Below are 19668 nucleotides of genomic sequence, written 5' to 3' on the forward strand. Positions count from 1 at the left end.
TCAAGATGCAGAGGCATCGGCTGGGGACTTGTTAGAGTGCAGATTCTGACGCAGTGGGTGGAGTGGGCCCTGGGGCTCTACATTAATCAGCTTCCTAGCAGGGCAGATGCTGCTGGTCCAGGTTCAGACCTAGCAGTGCAGATGCTACACTAGGAGTAACAAGGGGTCAGAGCACTGAGTTAGCTCTTAGGACTTTTGCTAAGAGTCATCCCCATGTCTGTCACCACAACCATCTTCTGTCCTGCTCTTGTCCCTTTTTGTCATGTAGTGCACTAAGATCCTGACTTACCATGTGGCCACCGCATGCCAGGCACCAGGCTTGGGGTTCATGTGTCCCCATCTCCCCTAACCCCATTACCCACCCTGTAAGGTAGCAAATCTTCTGAGACCAAAGAGAGTTTGGATTTGTCTGAGTACATCTGATGAAGGCTGGGGGTTTATGAGTCTCTGGGCATCTACTTGAACAGGTGATTTGCATGAAGGTTTTGAGCTTTCATTTTTGTACTTGGGCTCAAGGAGGACAGAAACTCTGTGCTCAAGGGTGAGGAAGACACACAGACATTGAGGGGGACATTGCAATGTCTGGTCCTTGACCTGCCACAAGATTCTGTCTGACCTCCCAGGACCAAGGGCGCTCTCCCCGTCTCAGAGCTGAGTGTGATCTAGCTACTGTGCCTTGAGTTCCACAGGGAACTTGCTGCTATCCCAGCTCCCAGGGGGTTTGGGTGTCTTTGTCTGTTTAGCTCAAGAAACTGTGGAAGGGCAGCTGAAGCAGGCATCTTTTGTTACATCAGCCCAGCCTACATTCTACCATCACTGAGATGGGTCCCCATCCCCAAATGGCAGGCCTCTGGAGCCACACTTGTTTCTGTGGCTCTGTTGCTTTTTTGACTACAGTTGATTGGAAAGGCCAGTTACCCATCCCAGGAGCAGTTAGATCATTGGCACAGCTGGGCCAGTTAGCATCTCTGGAAGAAATGTAAGGGAGAGCTGAAAGTACTTGTGACTGGTCCCAGTGAGACATGCAGCCTATGGCGGTGGACTGGGCAGTCATCTTTGACCCCTGAGCACAGAGGCATAAAAGCTGATGTGCAGAAGGAGAAGGTTCACAGACAGAAGCAGAGATGAGAGAGGCAGTCACGGAGAGGAGAAAAGTGCTGCCTCTTCCTGAGCCCTTTCCAGTGGTACTCTAGGCCCTTGGGAAGCCTCTTCCCTTCCTTGCTTGGTGCTAGACAGACTCTAGCGCCCTCCTCCCCTGGTCCACACCTCTTGGGACTTATGCTTTCATATACTCCCCATCCTCTTAGTGGAGGGGGGAACTGCGACTTACTTCCAATGTATATAGTTTGCTAAAAATGATGGGGTATCATTTCTATGACCACACTGTCATATAAGACTTGCCAGCAGGGTGACTCAAGAGATTCTCTCTCTTGCTGTCTCTGAGGAAACAGGTGGCCATGTTGGAAGGCCCTTGTGACAGGAACTGAGGACAGTCTCTAGCTGAGAGCCTAAGTTCTGTACACACAAGGACGTGAGTTCTGCCAGCAACTTGAGCAAGCTTGTGGGTAGATTCCTCCAGTTGGGCACTCTCCAGATGAGAAGGTGGCTTGGCCAGAGCCTTGACTGTGGCATTGTGAAACCCTAAGGGGAAGACCCTACATGCTGTGCCAAGACTCCTAGCCCACAGAAACTCTAAGATTATAAATGTGCATTCTCTGTAGTCTTTAAGTTTGTAGTAATTCACTACACAACAATGGAAAATGAATATATTGCTGTCCCTTATCAGTTGCTTTTATGTATTAAGTTCTTATGACTTGCAAACTACAGGTTTGGCTGAGAGGAGCACAGAGCCTGGGCCAGGATTTTCCCAGAGCAGCTGCTCTGGCCAGGAGAACACTGCCAGGGGTGGTAGGAGCCTGACAGAGAAACTTGGCAGCTAGTGGGCTTGAACTCCTTTTGGATGATTGGGGTCTCCCAGAAATACTTGGGGCAAAGAAGAAGGAAGACTAGTGTGAATAGCTGGGGCCTACAAAGCTGATAGAATTTGGCTATGTTAGTGCCTTTGTACTTATCCTGCTTAGAACACATGTAAATTTGTGTCTTGTGTTAAATTTAGAAAAGCCATTATTTCTTGAAATGTCTTTTCTGTCTCATTCATTCTCCTCTCCTTTTGAGACTCCAATCAAATACGTATGTCAGACCCTTCTGTTGTCCTACATGTTCCCAAGGCTCTGTTTTTCTTTTCTCTCAATATTTTTTCTCTCTATTCACAAGATAGATTATTTCTGTTGGCCTATCTTCAAGTTTCCTAATTCTTTCTTCTCAATTTTGCTGTTAAGCCCATCTAGTGAATTTTTATTTCAGATATTTTATTTTTCAGTTCTACATTTTCCATTTGATTCTTTCTTATAGTTTCCATTTCTCTGCTGAGATTTCCTTTCTTTTTGAGATGAACACTTTTTTTCACATCATTGGGCATGGTTATCATTAATGTTGTGTGTCAACTTGATTGGGCTAAGGAATGCCCAGATAGCTGGTAACACATTATTTCTGGGTGTGTCTGGAAGAAATAATGTGAGAGTGTTGCTGAAAGAGATCAGCATTTGAACCAGTAGACTGAGTAAAGAATATCAGCTTCACCATTGTGGATGAGCATTGTCTAATCTGTTGAGGGCCCAATAAAACAAAAAGGTGGAGGAAGACTGAATTGGTAATCTTGTTGAGCTGGGACATCCATCTTCTCTGTCCTCAGACATTGATACTGCTGATTCCTAGGCTTTCAGAATGAATTACACCACCAGCTTTCCTGGTTCTTCAGCTTGCATACAGCAAATCATGGGGCTTTCAGATACTGTAAGCACATGATCCCATTCCTATAATAAATCTCTCTCTTGCTCTCTTTCGCTCTTTTTCTTTCTATATATAAACACATCCCCCCACATCCTATTTGTTCTGTTTCTCTGGAGAATCCTGACTGATATAGTAATAATAGATATTTTAAAATTCCTAGCTAATTCCAACATCTGGATCATGTCAGTCAGTTTCCATTCTTGATAATGCATACATTTTAAAAATATATATATATACATAGAATAATTTTGGACATTTGGACATTATAAATGTTTTATTGTGGAGACTCTGCATTCCTTCAAAGAGTGCTGAATTTTCTGTTTTATCAAGTAATTGGCTGGACTCAAAATACAAACCCTGTCACTTATAGACCTTGTTAGAACACAGTAGTATCTCGAATCTCAGTTCAATGCTTTTACCCTTAGCTGAGCTGCTTTGAGTCTGCCCTTGTGTTTCGGGTATAGAGATCAGAAAGATTTGGGCACAGTTAATACGCAGAATTGGGACTTCCTTTCTCTCTTGCTTCTTTCACAGACTCTCCCCTCACTTTTCAGGAGGTGTGGGTGCCTCAAACTCTCTGCATCTTCAAGTCAGGAGGCTTCAGCGTTCCTATCAGCCTGCACAATGCCACTCACTGAAACAGCCACCATCAGGTTGAAAAAGTTTAAAACCAAAAATGGTGGTGGGACAGAACCTGTCTAGTACCATTTTCTTCTTGCAAGTGTCAAAGCTCTCTAGAATCTATCTGCTTTGGTAGCTTTTCAGTATCACCAGCTAGTTGATTTTTGTATTAATTTAGAGTCTACAGTTGCTATCCACAGGAGTAACAGTATGGTAGGAGCCTCCTCAGCCATTCTCAGGAGGGGAGCCTGTGATTTCATGTACACTTCCTGAATAGTGAACCTGAGAACATGTAGGATATGGTGATGTTACTAAGTCCTTTCTGCAGATGAGAAAACTGAGCCCTCACAGGTCCATCTGGCTTAAAATCCCTCTACTCCATTCTATCCAAGTCTGCTTGGGTGAGGCAGAAATAAGATGGAGTCTACCATGTGGAGACAGGGAAAGAGCTGGCAAGAAATGAAGGCAGGTGAGATGTTGAAAGGCACAGGTCTTGTGGTATATGTACACCATGGAATATTATGCAGCCTTAAAGAAAGATGGAGACTTTACCTCTTTCATGTTTACATGGATGGAGCTGGAACATATTCTTCTTAGTAAAGTTATCTCAAGAATGGAAGAAAAAGTATCCAATGTACTCAGACCTACTATGAAACTAATGTATGGCTTTCATATGAAAGCTATAACCCAGTTATAACCTAAGAATATGGGAAAGGGGGAGAGAGAGGGGAGGGAGGGGGGAGCATGGGTGGAGGGAGAATGATTGGTGGGATTACACCTGTGGTGCATCTTACAAGGGTACATGTGAAACTTACTAAATGTAGAATGTAAATGTCTCAACATAATAACTAAGAAAATACCGGGAAGGCTATGTTAACCAGTGTGATGAAAATATGTCAAATTGTATATAAAACCAGTGTATGGTGCCCCATGATTGCATTAATGTACACAGCTATGATTTAATAATAAATAAATAAATAAGAAAGGCACAGGTCTTTGTGCAAGTGCTTTGGGGCCAAAGAGTTATCATGATGCACTTTAAGCCTCATACCTGCTCTGTTTGAAGGCTTCTCAAGATTTGCTTCTTTCCTTTTGATTCCTTTTGAGAATTCCATGCATCCCAGCTATGCTAAGAGGACATTTTCCTGGTGAACAGCAGAACTTTAGCAGAGACTTATGGCTGCTCCAGACAGTATCAGAGACCAAAAAATGTCAAAGGACCTCAGAGATTATCTCTCTCAACCTCCTCATTTCAAAGATGAGAAAGATTGAGCTCCGGAAAAGTGAAACGATTTGTCCAAGATTGCTCAGCCATGTAGTGGCTTAGCTAGTTCACATTTTCTTAACTTCCCATCCTGTGCTTCTCCAGCCAAACAAGCATAAATCCTTTATAGCCACAGGTCTCTCCTCTCTCTCACATGCCCACACGCTACCACCAGGTATTAACACCAATGACTACCTTGACCTGGGACAACACGGAGAGGAGGGCAGCTATCCACTGGAGTCGTGGTTCTCAGTGAGTTGTGTTCTATTCCCCAGTACTTGCAAAGCATGCCATACACCCACAAACACCCAGGCAGACACCAGTTAGCACCAGTCCATCAGTGACTGATGTTGATGGATTCCAGACGTGGTACGGCATCCGTGGCACTTCCCCCCTCGCCCTCAATCCCCATCCTTCACTGCACCCACCGTAGATACGAAAGGCATACTCAATCTTCAGGCTGGGGCAGGCCTGTTCGCTGAACACAGAGGCCATGCCCAGCACATCCTCAAAGGAGAACACGCCATTGTGGGAAAACACTCTGCAGATTCGGTCTCTGAAGGGGTTGACCTATGGGTAGGAGGAGGGGAGAGATCTTTCAGGGTCAAGTTCGCATCTCCCTGAGCCTCTCTCATCTTTCCCTGAACACTGTGTCCTGTCCTGGGTTTAAGAAAAAAATACCAGCAGCAACTTAAATATTATTGATGCTGGCTCTGTAAGCCAGGACCCTGGGCATGGTGCAGGCACAGGGTGAGGGACCCTGCCTGACCTCACCCTACCCACCATCACCTCCTCCTGCACACACATTCCAAAGGCTCATTTTTTGGTTGTGTTATTCTTTTAATGGTTATTAACTTTTCTCCACTTTATGGAGAAAACTCGGCAAACACAGAAAAGAATAAGGAATAGAATAAAAAGCATCTGTAATCCACTCCCTGGAGTTAGCCATGGTCAACATAGGAATGTAGAAGTCAGACAGATCTGGGTTTGAGTCTCGGCTTCCCTCTTTAGTAGGTCACGAACTTGGTTTAGACAAATTACATGCTGTCTCAGAGCCTGAGATTTCTCATCTCCAAGACAGGGTGGGATGATAATTTGATCTACCTAGCAGGATTGCCGTGAGGACCCGACAGGAGAGGTTTACAAGTTGCACAGTGCCTGATAAATAACACTCAACAATTGGAAGTTAGTTGCTACCTATTAATAACTATTATGTAGTATAGATACCATAATTGTTATAGCAATTTTCATTCTTCAACCAAACAATTTCTCAAATTAGGTCACCAAATGAGTAAGGGTCCTGTGATTTTAGACACCCCGAGTTCCCTAAATTGAGCCCTGGCAATGTCACATGCAGCCCGTGAGGGCCCTTCTCTTCTGGCACTGATGGCCTGAGTTTATGACATCCCAGCTGCTTCCCTGCCAGCTCAGAAACTGCTCTTTAAGTCTGCCTTGCTACTCCCTCTGCAGCCCCAGGGAATGGGTAGGTGGGGTGTGCTGGGGGGGGCAGGTCTTAGTGGGGATAAAGGAGGGAACTGCACAGAACGACGTGTTGAGTTCACTTTTAGCACCCCTTCCCCCGCCCCGGTTCTGTGCCCCTAACCTACTCCCACCTCCCAAGGCTCCTTTCTCTCTGCTGCTCAGGGGCCCAGACCTTGCATGGTCCAGGCTTGCAGACCTTATCAGATCCTAGCTCTGCCCCAGCGTTGGAGAATGAGCCCTGATGCATGCTTCACCCACAACCCAAGTTCCCTGTCCTTGCATGCCCCTCAGCTAGAAACGGCTCCTTCTTCCTGTGAATTCACACAGCAGAGGTGAAAGACCAGTAGTTCTTCAGTCTTCTAAATTTCTAATTACAGTAGAACCTCCATAGCTGACCACCTCCTTAAGTTGACCTACTTTTCATAGACCAGACATGCACCACATGTACGTATCAGTACAGTAGGCCTACTTTCTTATGTTGACCAGTTTGTTACAGTCCCTTGGGTGGTCCACTTACAGAGATTCAAATGCATTTGAGCAAATCTGGTCTCTTTTCACAAACAAGGCATCTGTTCATGGCTCCAGGCTTCATGCCAAAAGGTTAGTTCCAGCTCTTCTACTTCAAGTACACAATGGCCCTACACCCTCCTTCAAGGGGATTTGAGCCCCCACCCCAACACCGTGACTCTATACTGTTGTCTATTCCTGTGGGTTGCCTTGTCGTCAGCCAATGCTTAGCTCTCTGGTTCTGATTTCTCCATTTTTGGCGCATGAAAATTTCTCTTTCATTCATTTTGAACTCAAGCTACATATTCAAATGTATAGTTTTATTTATATCCCTATGTATTTGAGGTGGGAGAGGGGACATGGTCACCTTGGGAGGCCATGTAGTTCTCAAACTTGAGTGAACATATGAGTCACACTGGGGGCCCTTGTTAAAACCATGAATTCTGGAGATCTGCTGTACAGCATTGTGCCTATTGCTCACAATACTGTATTGGGTACTAAGAATTTAAGAGGGTCTATTTCACATTAGATGTTCTTATCACAATTTTTTAAAAAACTGCAAAAAACAATGTGCTCACCACACTGTTGTGTATTGGTGAATGGAATATACTATGTAAACACACACAGAATTCTAAGTTCCCAGCCTGAAAGATCTTGTTTTAGAAGACCTCAGATGTGGCCTAGTGCTACAGGTTGAATTATGCGCCACCCCCACCATTTATATGTTGAAGTCCTAACCCACAGGCCTCAGAATGTGATTTCGTTTGGAAATAGAGTTGTTGTAGATGTAATTAGTTAGGGGTCAGGTCAAGGTCAGATGGAGTAGGATGACCCTAATCTGACATGATAGGTGTCCTTATAAAAAGGGGAAATTTGGACACACATATTTAGAGGCAACACCATATAAAGAGGAAGGCAGAGGTCAGGGTGCTGCAGCTCCAAGCCAAGTCTCCCTCCCAGCTCTCAGAAGAACCAGCCCTGCCCACACCTTGACCTCAGACTTCCGCCTTGCAGAATTAGGAGACAATACAGTTCTGTTGTTTACTTTTATGGCACCCTTAGCAAACTAATACTTCCAGAAATCTGCCTTGTAAATATGATCTCTAGGTAACAGAGTCTATGGTATCTATCAATATATTGTATTAGTATTTATTTATATTAATAATAAGGTTATTAATATATAAATAATATTATTAATATAATTATAAATTATTTACTATAACTATATTTTGATATGTAATAATTATATAAATATATAATACATACTTACAAATATATTTATATAATACATAATAATTAGTATGTAAAATATATCTAATCATATACAATTATATATTTGTCATATGTGATTAGTATACCATATTAGTTTTATGTGTAATTACATATATCTCATATACGGGGTAGACATAAAGTTTGTGTGCAATTTAAAATAGTTTATCATAATAAATTGCACACGAACTTTATGGACATCCTGTACATGGCCCCAGGGGTGGGGAGAATCCAGATTGCCCTGCTAGAACCTCCAAACAAGCTCCTGCTCTGTATGGTTTCACCACCCTTCCACCGCAGCATGCCCAGAAGCTGCCTCAAATTAATGCTGATAAGGATTTTCTGCTGTGATGTGTTTCAAGTCACATGTACCTAGTTAAGTGGCTTTACAGAGTACATCACCAGATTTTAACTGCATTAACTCTTACAAATGGATACCTAGCTTAACAAGACTGCTGCAAGGAAACCACAATTGAAGCTGATGCTTATAATGCAAATGCAAGAGAACAAGAAGAAAATCTCAGAGCTGAAACCTCTGTTACTTAAAATATGAGTTCTTCTCCATGAGGTAGAAACCATGTGAATCCAGGCAGATGTAACAAGAAATTCCTGCAGCCATTCGCTTTTCCTGTGCTTAGACAGGTGCAAGGCAGGTCAGCAAATTCACTGCCTAAGCACGGATCCAGCTGAAAATGAGATACCAATTTCTCTTTCCCTGGGGGCTTCCCCCTTGGTTGGCCTTGCAGGAAGTGATGGGAGAGAGGTGGTTGCCAGGACACCAACACATTCCCCTTTAGGCCCATGTCATAGCACTTTTATCTACACACGCACACACATGCGCACACACACCTCACTTGTCTCAGAGAGCCTGGAAACAGGGCAGTTGGGGTGGCAGCTGGTGATAGCAAGGATAGTACACACCACACAATGTGGCGAGCACATTGGAAGATGCAGAGAAGATGTAGCTGGGGCTGTGAGCGTTTGAACACTTTTTTTTTTCATTTGAACAAATTTTACACTATAGAATCTCTGCTAAATAGTTAAATTATAGCTATTTCTAATATGATTTTCCTAGATGCTGTTTCTATAATGAAATACCTGAAGAGCCACGTTTTTGTGAGCCAATAAAGGAAAAAAGATGGAGTAAACAGTAAATTACTTCTTTAAGAAAAGCACCACTTACAGGGAAAATTGAGTGTACTCAGGGATAGAGTGGCTGTTTCATGATGAAAAGGATTCTGGGTGAGGTGCAGGGATGGAACATGTAGGAAACCAATTCCCTGCAGGCTAATGGTAGGTAAATAGATGGTAAATCCAGAAATACATAAAGCACAGCAGGGTACGTTGAAATGGTTCTTTTTGAAAAAAAGTTTAAATATAGCAAAGCTGATACAATGATTTGTAATCAGAAGAAAAGTGACTATGACAATCTTCTGAACTGCATGGAGATTTGCTGGTTATAGAAAAGTTCTTAAAAGAGCCATCAAACTTAAAGATGAGTTATAGGCTTTTCTTGCACAAAAAGACAAGTGCTCCAAATTTGCTGACCTTTTCATAATGACATGTGGCTGTTGGCAGTTTGCTACCTAGCAGATATCCATCAAAAAATGAACTCAAATTCATTTGACTCTTCAAGGGAAATGTGACTCATTTTAACATTATTACTTTCCTAAAGAAACTCATGCTTTGAGTTCATTTTTTGGTGGATATCTGCTAGGTAGCAAACTGCTAAAACCTGGGATTTTTGTTGTTAAAAGCCTATGTATCACCTGTGAAAAATGCTTATATCTGCATACCTGAAAATATGGAAATAAAAATTTCTAACCTGTTTGAAAATTGTCCAAATAAAGAATGTCACTGGATTTTGAGTCCATTTCTTAAAAATATAAACATGCAATGCCTTCCACTTTCCAGCATGAAAGAGCCATTGCTCTTTTCATCCAAAGGCTTTAATTGGTGGTGGAGTTGAAAGTGAGCACTATGATTTAATTAATGCAGCCTATGAGACTTTTTTCCTCTTTGAATCAGTTATAACAGCTGTTAAAAATAAATAATCTAGTACCAGACCGCCGAACAGTTCTCAATCTTAAAACAAGATTTCAAAGAATAAAGAAGTGAATCCGGCTCAGTGCCCGTAGCACAGTGATTACGGCGTCAGCCACATGCACCGAGGGTGGTAGGTTTGAACTCGGATGGGGCCTGCTAAACAACAATGATGACTGCAACAACAACAAAAAATAGCTGGGCCTTGTGGTGGGCGCCTGTAGTCCCAGCTACTTGGGAGGCTGAGGCAAGAGAATCATTTAAGCCCAAGACTTTGAGGTTGCTGTGAGCTGTGACGCCACAGCACTTTACTGAGGGCGACATAGTGAGACTCTGTCTCAAAAAAAAGAAGTGAATTCAACCACATTGCTTTCCCATACAATGTTGTGTTTAACTTTATGCAAACAATAAAATACTACAAGGAAGACACTTTGTTATACATAAGAAAGGAGAATTTGTTTTTAAAGTATTTTATGTAACATTTAGCTTGTCCTTGAAATTTTTTATTTTAAATATTTATCTCATACTAGTAGAGTAGTGAATGTATAGTTTATAAATGAATATACGCATATTGGGTGCATGCTCCAGATTTTTCTATTGCTGGGGATGTATGATGAAACATGGCTGGAGACCTGGGATCTAGCCTGACCCCTCATTTCCTGGATGTAGAAATGAGGCTCTGGGAAAAGGGAGGGACATGCCCAGGGTCAGTCAGCCAGCAAGTAGGTCTCCTGAGCCTGCCATGCCCTGTTTCCATTTGCTTGGTGCCAAATAAACATCAAAAGGAAAGGTGTTGATCACATCACCAAAATGTGGACTATCTTGGCAATGGATCCCTTAATTCTTACTTTAGACTGGGTACAGCAGCTCATGCCTACAATACCAGCACTTTGGGAGGCAAGGGTGGGAGGATTATCTGAGGTCAGGTATTTGGACCAGCCTGGCCAACTTAGTGAGACTCTGTCTCCACAAAATAAATTTTTTATAAATTAGCTGGGTATGGTGGTGCACCTGTAGTTCTAGCCATTTGGGAGGCTGAAGCAGGAGGATCGCTTGAGCCCAGGAGTTATGTGCCTCTGCACTCCAGCCTGGGCCACAGAGTGAGATCCTGACTTCAGAAAACATAATAATAATAAACAAAAATAAATAATAAATTCTTACTTTAATAATTTTTTTTTCCGTTTAGTACAAAAACGGCACCTCTATTTTAAAGACGGAGAGGTGGCCGGTGAGAACTCAGCAGCTATGGGGTAGCGCCTCTCCCTGCAGCTGGGAAGGTACAAGGCACTGGAGAAGGTGGCAGGGGACGGAGAAACCAGGAGGGGAAAGGGAAGCCCCAATGGGGCCATCAGGCTGGGGAAGGGGCAGCATTCAGAGTAGGGAGGGGACGGCAGGCCTAGGGCCAGGTCACCAGCAACTGAGCCCTGGGGCCACGGGGCCACGGGGCACCTGGTGCGGTTCACTGTGAGGCCTGCCAGGCACCTCCCCTCTGCACTCTGTTCCAGCAAGGGTCAGCTTCCTTTTTCCCCAGGTTTGTTGACTCCTCACGGCCCACAGGGATGTCCCAGAGCTAAAGTCCCTCTGTAACAAGGCTTCGCTTAACACACAGGCGGATTCTGACAAAGGGCAGCCTCTGGCACTCTGGAGAGAGTTTCCAAGGGCCGCTCTGCCCCCTCCCTGCTCTCCACTCTGAGCTAAATGCCAGCTCTGCCTGAGTCCTAGGTCCCATCCAGCTCAGCCCGAGACAGACAGAGCAATTGAGAAGGGACAGCTGAAAGAGCAAGACGCAGAGATCACAGGCTCAATGTACTGAATTCCAGATTTCTGATGCTGTAACTTCAACAAACTGAAATCTAAACCGATAAATTTTGGGACTTATCCAGAGAGTTATAGTCTGCATTAAATTTCACACTCATTTAGAAGTCTTCAATCCTCCAGAGGAGGAAGGAAGTGACAGTTGACAAAGCAAGCCTTCCATTTCAAGAATAACACGTACCCTAGTTTGAAATCGTCTGAATAGGGGGAATATAAACATGTCAGCGCAGAAATTTATACAGGTAACTCAGTAGTGCAACCTCCATGTATGAAAGGCGATGAAAATAAACCTCAAATGCTGGGATTATTTTTGGAAACAGAAACTACAGTTTGTTGACAATAAAAAGATTGCAGTCCTTGCCAAAAACGAAACGTTGTTTTTTTTTTTTTTTAAAGATCTTCTTAAAGTTATTGAACAAGAGATTTGATTTGAAGATGAAAGTCAGAGGAAAAATATTTGGACTTAGCTTAAAAATATCTCCTCACCATTTCTCCAACTAGCGCCTAGTCAAAAAGAGCTTTTTACAGTTGCTGGAAAAAATTCACACAAAAATATGCTAGTGACTCAACAATGACGTCATTGATGCACTTTGATTTGTGAGATCTCATTTTTTTGAGAAAAGATCAAACATTATTATTTCATTAAAAATTTCTCATTGCTAACTAATTTTTCTTAATTTCTAGAGTTTTTTTATTTTCAAATAATACGTTATTTTTATCATCTCTGCTACCAACTCTTTTTAAAATGATATAATTAATGCTTATATTTTTAAACATTTTAAATTAATGAAAAGCACTTGTCAGGGAAAGAAGTGGACAATGGTGTCTGTTTAGAGTGTGCAGACGAGGCCAGACCTTCCTGGACCTTGAGCAGAAAACTCAGTTTACCCAGGGCTGACTTTGAAGAAAGAGCTACCTCAGCAAAGTTGGGTGAGCAGACCCCATGCCTGGGAGAAGGGTATAAGAAAACCTTTTGTGTTTTAGTGCCTTTAAAGACACCGCCCAGGTATACCATAGATATGGATCAGAAGGCTCAATATTATTAATATTGATTCTTTCCACATTAGAGTTAATACAATTCAGGTTAAAGACTTCTAGCTGATCCTCTGTGTGGACATTGACAAGCTGATCATAAATTTGATGTGGCAATGCAAGGGTCAAGAACAGTCGAGCTAGGCTGGGCGAGATGGCTCATGCCTGTAATTCTAGCACTCTGGGAGGCTTCGGCGGGTAGATTGCCTGAGCTCAAAGGTTCAACACCAGCCTGAGCAAGTGTGAGATCCCATATCTAAAAAAAATAGCTGGGCATTGTGGCAGCACCTGTAGTCCCAGCTACTTGGGAGGCTGAGGCAAGAGAGTCACTTAAGCCCAAGAATTTGAGGTTGCTGTGAGCTATGAAGCCACAGCACGCTACCAAGGGCGACAAAGTGAGACGCTGTCTCAAAAAAAAAAGCCAAGCTAATCTGATAGAAGAGGAACAAGTCTGAAAGATTTGTACTACTAAATATGAAGATCTGTGCTAAAACTCTAGTAATTAAGATAAAGTGGTATTGATACGGGGAAAGGCAAAAAAATTAATGGCTATAATACAGGGTGTCCTAAATGTTGCCATACATCCATAGGGAAAATGGGAAATTATAGTTAAATGTAACTTGATTCATAAAATAATCATTACAAAAGTTTACAAAATATTTTTCTATGTGTCATATATAAATATTAAAAATATAAAATATACTACGAGTTTGTTAATTTTCCTATGTATGAGAACCTTTGGGATGCCCTATAGAGATTCCAGAAACATTTCCACACATATATGGCCACCTGATTGATGATAAAGATGGCAGTGCAATGCAGTGAGGGAAAGGAGGGTCTTTTCAATAAGTAGGGTTGGGTTTGGTGGACAGCCATATGGGGAAAAATGAATCCTATCTCTCACCATACTCAAAAATCAATTTCAGATTGATCATGGATCATGTTTAGGACTGATGATAAAACATTACAAAAGTATCTTCATGACCTTGGGGCAAAGACTATTTAACAGTATGCAAAAGCACTAGTTATAGGGGGAAATTGTATTAATTGGAGTATATTAAAATTTAAAAATTATGGTGTTCAAAAGACATCACTAAGAGAATGAAGAGGTGGGCCACAAAAATCAACATGTACTTCAACAGGTGAGTGGATAAAAAACTATGGCACATCCATACAATGGTATACTACTCAGCAATAAAAAGGAAAACTCATAGCTGGGTGCAGTCACTCCTATAATCTTAATGCTCTGGAGCAGAAGTGGGAGGATGGCTTCGGGACCAGCCTGAACAATATAGTGAGACCCCATCTGTATAGAAAACAAGAAAAATTAGCTGGGAGGGATGTGGCCGTGGTGGTGTAGTCCCGTCTATTTGGGAGTTTGAATTTGCAGTAAGCTATGAATCATACAACAATGTGGATGATTCTTCCATCTATTTTGCTAAATTAAAGAAGTCCAGCTCAAAAGGTCCAGCTACATATTGTATACAAATGAAAATAAAAGACAACATACCAAAATTCATGGCATTCAGTGAAAGCAGATTGTACATGGAAATTAACAGCATTAAACACTTATACTAAAAAGGAAGAAAGGTCTTAAATGTTTATTTAAATGAAAAAAAGATCCTTTGCCCGTTGGCAGGAGTGGTCACTGGTGAAAAGGTCTATTAGCTAGTAGGTGGTGGAGCCCCTTCCAACCTGGGCCTCTGGGCTACCCGCACTATGGGAAATGACTTCTCTTGAGGAAATGGAAAGAGCTTGTCACCAGGAGCAGTGACTTGGAAGCCACAGGTGGATAGAGCTGCAGGGCTTAGCTGAGAACAGGTGAATGGGATGCCCTTTCTTGGAAGGATCCCCGGGAGGAGTTTCTAGCTCTCAGTCTGAACCAGGACTCGCCCTTCAGCACTAGAGTAGCACTACCAGAAGGTGGCAGTGTTGAGTCAGAGTCATTCAGTCAGTTCTCAAACCCAGCATGAGTGAGCGCCTGCTGTGTGCGAGGTTTGGGGTTAGGCTGTGACTATCTTGCAGGCAGGTGGCAGGATAAATATTTATCATTCCATTTTACAAAGGTTGGTAACTCAAGCCCAAAGAAGGGAAGCTACTTGCCAGATGAAGGTGGGGACTCAAACTAATTCAATGCTTTTTCTACAGTGCTACTCTTGATTACATCAGGCATTTAATAATTTCTTCCCAAGAAAATTTCTCAAAATCTCATTCCTACCTTCATGCACAGAGCAGGCAGGGTTTGAAGCATCCCCTTGAGTCCCCTGCCCCTGACAGCTGGCAGTTGCCTAGGTAACAACTGAGGTTGGGTGGAGGGGAAGGATGCAGCTTCCTCAGCGGGGGATGAAGATACAAAACTCAAAATCTGAACTCTACATCCTTGCAGCAAATGCGTAAGGGTGAGTTCATGCACCAGGCACTGCCCTAAGTCCTGGGGTCCCCCAAATGGTAGCGATGCCGCCTCTGCCCTCCAGAGGTCTCTTCAGAAACCAACAGTGGAGGGAAAGTGTCTAAATCAAGTAAAATCAAAGTATAACGATAAGAGCTAGGACAGGCCAGTGTATGCTGAGGGGCAGGACAAAGGACCTTTTAGGAGAAAACAGGAAGACAGCAGATCAGGAAGGGAGGGGAGATGCAGATTCAAGGAGAAGCTGTGGTGGGGGAATAGACAAGGTGAGGTGTAGGAATCCCCTCTCCTTCCTCACACCATTCCAGCCTCTCCTTTCCTTCCAGGCTGCCCAGGTCTCACTAGGATGGATAAAAATGTTAAGTAGGAGAGGACAATAGTAGGGCTTAACTTGGACCCTGAAGCCCCTCAAAGGCCCAAATTGGCCTGTATGATCTTTGCCCAGATAGAGAGAACCCAGACATTTTCATTTCAGGGTAGCTGGGGGTGGGAAAGGGGAAGGTGAGAAATTCATTTGGGCCCTGGAGGCATCTTTCCCACCAGTTGTTTATGAGGGACCTTCTCTGTGTTTTAGATTTTCTACTTTCCCCGAAGCCTGAAAAAGAGAGGCCTGTTTGGGAGCTGTCTCTCAGTGACAGATGGGCTGGCATGGACAGGCTGAGGATGTGTCCTGCCGGCAGCTGGAGGCAGATCACTAATGGAACAAATAGGGAAGAAAGGCAGTAAAAATGTTAAATATTATTAAACAGCGTGAGACCACGTGGTGTGAGCCTGGCTCAGACCCACCAAACCAATCTCTCCCCAGATTCCAGGCCAATAGGTACCTGCCACTGTCCTGTGGAACCTTCCAGAAGAGCCACCTGCTCTAGCACCTTCTCCTAGGTGAGCTCAGGGGGCTGCAGGCCTGAGTTTTAGGGGGTACCCATGAGCCTGCTGTGTTGTGGGAGGCTTGGGGTGGAACAAGCAGTCTCTGGAGTCAGACTGACTAAAGAGTTAGCATAATAACTTCTCAACTTCTTATTTGACGTCTATGAGATTTTACTGTCTTGTAGCTTTTGACCAGGTGTATACAATCTCAATATTTTAAGAGTATAATCTTTCAGGGCAAAAATGAAAAAGAAAAAAACGGAACCAGAAAGCCAGCTGTCCCCTCACATCTATTATCATAGGCAAAACAGGACTTCCCTGTATCATAAGTAAGTGCCTCTTCCCATCTCTACGTTACCATTTTTTATAGCTTGAGGTCAACTGTACGATATCTTCTAACACATTAAACAATAACATTGAAATTCCTTGGTAACAACAATAACAAAAACAAGCTGTGTGACCTCGGGTAGATCACGAAGCCTCATCATCTCCCCATCTGTAAAATATGAAGTCATAACTTTGCTCTTCGGGTTTTGTGGAGATCGAATAAGATATGTGGGTCATTATGAAAGTTTTGAGATACACAAAAACCAAGAAATGTAAAACCTGCACAGAGGAAATAGGTGAAGCCCTCCCAGCAACACCGATAAGCTCAGCAAGGTGAAACTTTCATATTGACAAAACACCTGGCACTGGCAGGGTCCCGGTAAACATTAGCAACCATGAGTAAATCCCACCCCTCCTCTGCTATCCTTCACATCACCAGCACTCCCGGAGTGGCTGAGCTGAGTATGTCAAGCTCCCAAGCAAAGCTGTCACCTGGGCCAACATGTGTCCGAGGGGGTTCATCCTGCCTGCCCCAGGGCAGCAGAAATGTGCATTCTGGCTGCTCAGGGCCACACACTAACCCTGGTCAGAGGCATGGGTGGCCAGCCAAGTTGCTGTGGGTGTTGTCCGCATGTGAAATCTCCAGGCACCTCAAAGGGGAGCAGCTTTGGTGAGAAGAGGGTAAGGAGGGGCTAGCATCATGTGTGCCTAGCCATGCACCCCCTCATTCTGCAGCCAAGGCTGGAGAGTCTTCAGGGAGCTCTCACTAAAATTCAGGCTCCTTGACCACACCATAGACTTTATGAGTCAGCACTTCTGGGGCAGGGTCCTAGAATCAGTATCTTAACAAGCTGCCCAGGTAGATTTTAGGTGGAGGGTCCTTAGACTACACTAAATGACCCAGTCAAATTCAGGTCTAGTAAGTGGCAGAGACAGGACATCAGATGCTCTTGGTTGACTCCACAGGCTGCCTCTGTCCCACCAGGACAAAACCTGCCACCCAGCAAGGGCAGGGATGGGATGGGGGCTGTGAACACATCCCCAGCCTTCCCCCAGAGTAAAAAGCCAACCTAAGAACACTGGGCTTGTAAACACCTCTCCAGGCCTCCCGGCCTTTTCTGCCTTCCACATCTGACATGCAGCAATGGGGCCGTGCAGAGGAGGGCTGCAGCATGGCACCCCTGCCCCCATGGAGACCTACCTCCCCTCCCCTCTCCCTCTTCTCACTGCTCACTATCAATTCCACCTGTGACAAACTCTGTCTTGTACAAACGTACCCTTTAACTGGCTTCCATCTTCCCTCCCTCTTTCAATTTCTATCAGATTTATCTAGAATATGTTTCCATTTACCACCTTAGCCCTGCTGACAAAAGCCTCCTTGTCCCAGAGCACCAAATAAAGTGCTGTTGTTAAATGAATGACTCTCTAGTTCAATTCTATAGCTTTGCTGTTTTATGGAATTACTAAGATAACAAGAAAAACATTACTACTGCTACTCTGAGGCAGCTGATGTCTGGGGAGGATGGGCCCTGTGAGCAAGAAGACCCCTCTGCTGATCCCAGCTGAGGTAGGATGGGGCCCCTGGGTGGGGGGGAGGGGAGAGGAGGCAGTTTATGCTAATGCTCCCAGGTGGGAGGTTCCCTGGGACCCACCTACTCTCTCCACAGCTTTCAACTGTGCTGACCAAAATTCATAAAATTTGTTAAGCTTGACATGAGTAGAATTTTTTGGATGTCACCAAAGAGGCTGAGAGTTTTGTTTGGGTATATAGAAGTGAGGCAGATGACCAGGAGATGGAGGAAGAAGGAACACAGGAGCTCCCACCCCTTCCTTATAACTCCCCACAAACCAAAGAACAGAAGAATAGGGAGGGCTGTCAGGCAAAGGCCGTTGACAGCCATGGCAGCTCAATATGGGGGTCAGGAAAGCCACCGGTACACGGTGGCACAGGACAGTTTTCTTTGTGTTATTGTGGTTGTGCTGAGTAGTGTCAACTCCTGTGGCTCAGGCTGGGAACTTTAATGGCAGTTTATAGGTTTTCCTATGGAAAATAAAAAGTTCTGAACAATCAGTATAAAAACCCTTTAAAACACAATCTGTACCTGTGGTTTACGGGCAGTTAGTGCAAAGCAAGCGACTGTAACTAACGTGATGAAGTCACCCACCCAAGGCCAGACTAGGCACCGGACGCTTAGAAAACTGCCCAGAACATTAGCTCCTCCGCTTCTCACGGGAGCAGGCTGGGCTCACTGCAAGCAAAGGGGCTGGGCTGTGCCCCATCACCCTCCTGGTTCCGGCCTGCTGTTTACACGCAGCCTTCCTGTTTGTAAGCTGATGGTGTTGGGGCTGCTTTGCAGCTGTTTGGGGACACCCACCCCAGGGCACCCTGGGAACCATCTTCCCCTGTGAACTCTGTAGGATATAGATCTCTGCATCAAGACAACAATTTCTCTTTTATCAACACATCTAAGCAACAATAATTGGTCTATTTTGTTCCTCACTTTGAATCAACTAATATAAATGGAAATGGACTCATATCAGAGCCCTCCCTCGCCAGTAGCTGCCCCTCCCCGATGCTTAGTGAGTCTTTAAATAACAGAAAGTCCAAACCTACGCAACTCGAAGGTCATTTATTATTTCAGTCCCTGATGTTCTGTATTATCGAATTTTGAAACCCCAACTTTCTATTCTTCTCTTTCCCCTTTATCCTGGGGACACTGCCCTAGTAACAGCAAGCCATCCTTGACTACAAAGAGCCTAGCCCGTCATTCATGATTCATCGTGGCCCAAGCATTTATTAAGCACGGAGTGTTGGCCCAAACCTCTAGGCACCACGCCTTCTCCCCATACTTTCTCTTGGGCCCAAGGTGGGCAGGAGGGAGGGAAGGAAACTGGTTACACATTTACTATCTCTCGGCGCTGTGTCAGCCACATTCATGTGAACTTTCCCATTAATCCCTTATGATAACTGAAGCAGTAAATATCAGTAAATCCATTATATAGATTACAAAAACTAAGGAGCAAAGAGGTTAAGTAACTTAAACCAAATAAGAACAAAAAGCAAGAATTTGTTCCCAAGTCTGCTTGACCCTCAAACCTGAGCTCTTTCCATGGAGCGTGCTCCAGGAAGCCCCTGCGTCACAATGGAAAAAATGCACACGGAGGTGTCAAGCTCCTGGGCCAG

General features: G+C 44.0%; 1 protein-coding gene across 1 annotated transcript in view; it reads right to left on the bottom strand.

Moving 5' to 3' along the window:
• The window catches only part of CIB4 (calcium and integrin binding family member 4), a 49301-nt gene that overhangs the window by 6040 nt on the left and 23593 nt on the right, over positions 1-19668 (bottom strand). The window contains exon 4 of the mRNA XM_053588353.1: positions 5164-5305. Coding sequence (XP_053444328.1) covers positions 5164-5305 — 142 coding nt within the window. The remainder of the gene's footprint in view (positions 1-5163; positions 5306-19668) is intronic.

Source organism: Nycticebus coucang, chromosome 4 (genome assembly GCF_027406575.1).
Source record: "Nycticebus coucang isolate mNycCou1 chromosome 4, mNycCou1.pri, whole genome shotgun sequence".
Classification (NCBI taxonomy): domain Eukaryota; kingdom Metazoa; phylum Chordata; class Mammalia; order Primates; family Lorisidae; genus Nycticebus; species Nycticebus coucang.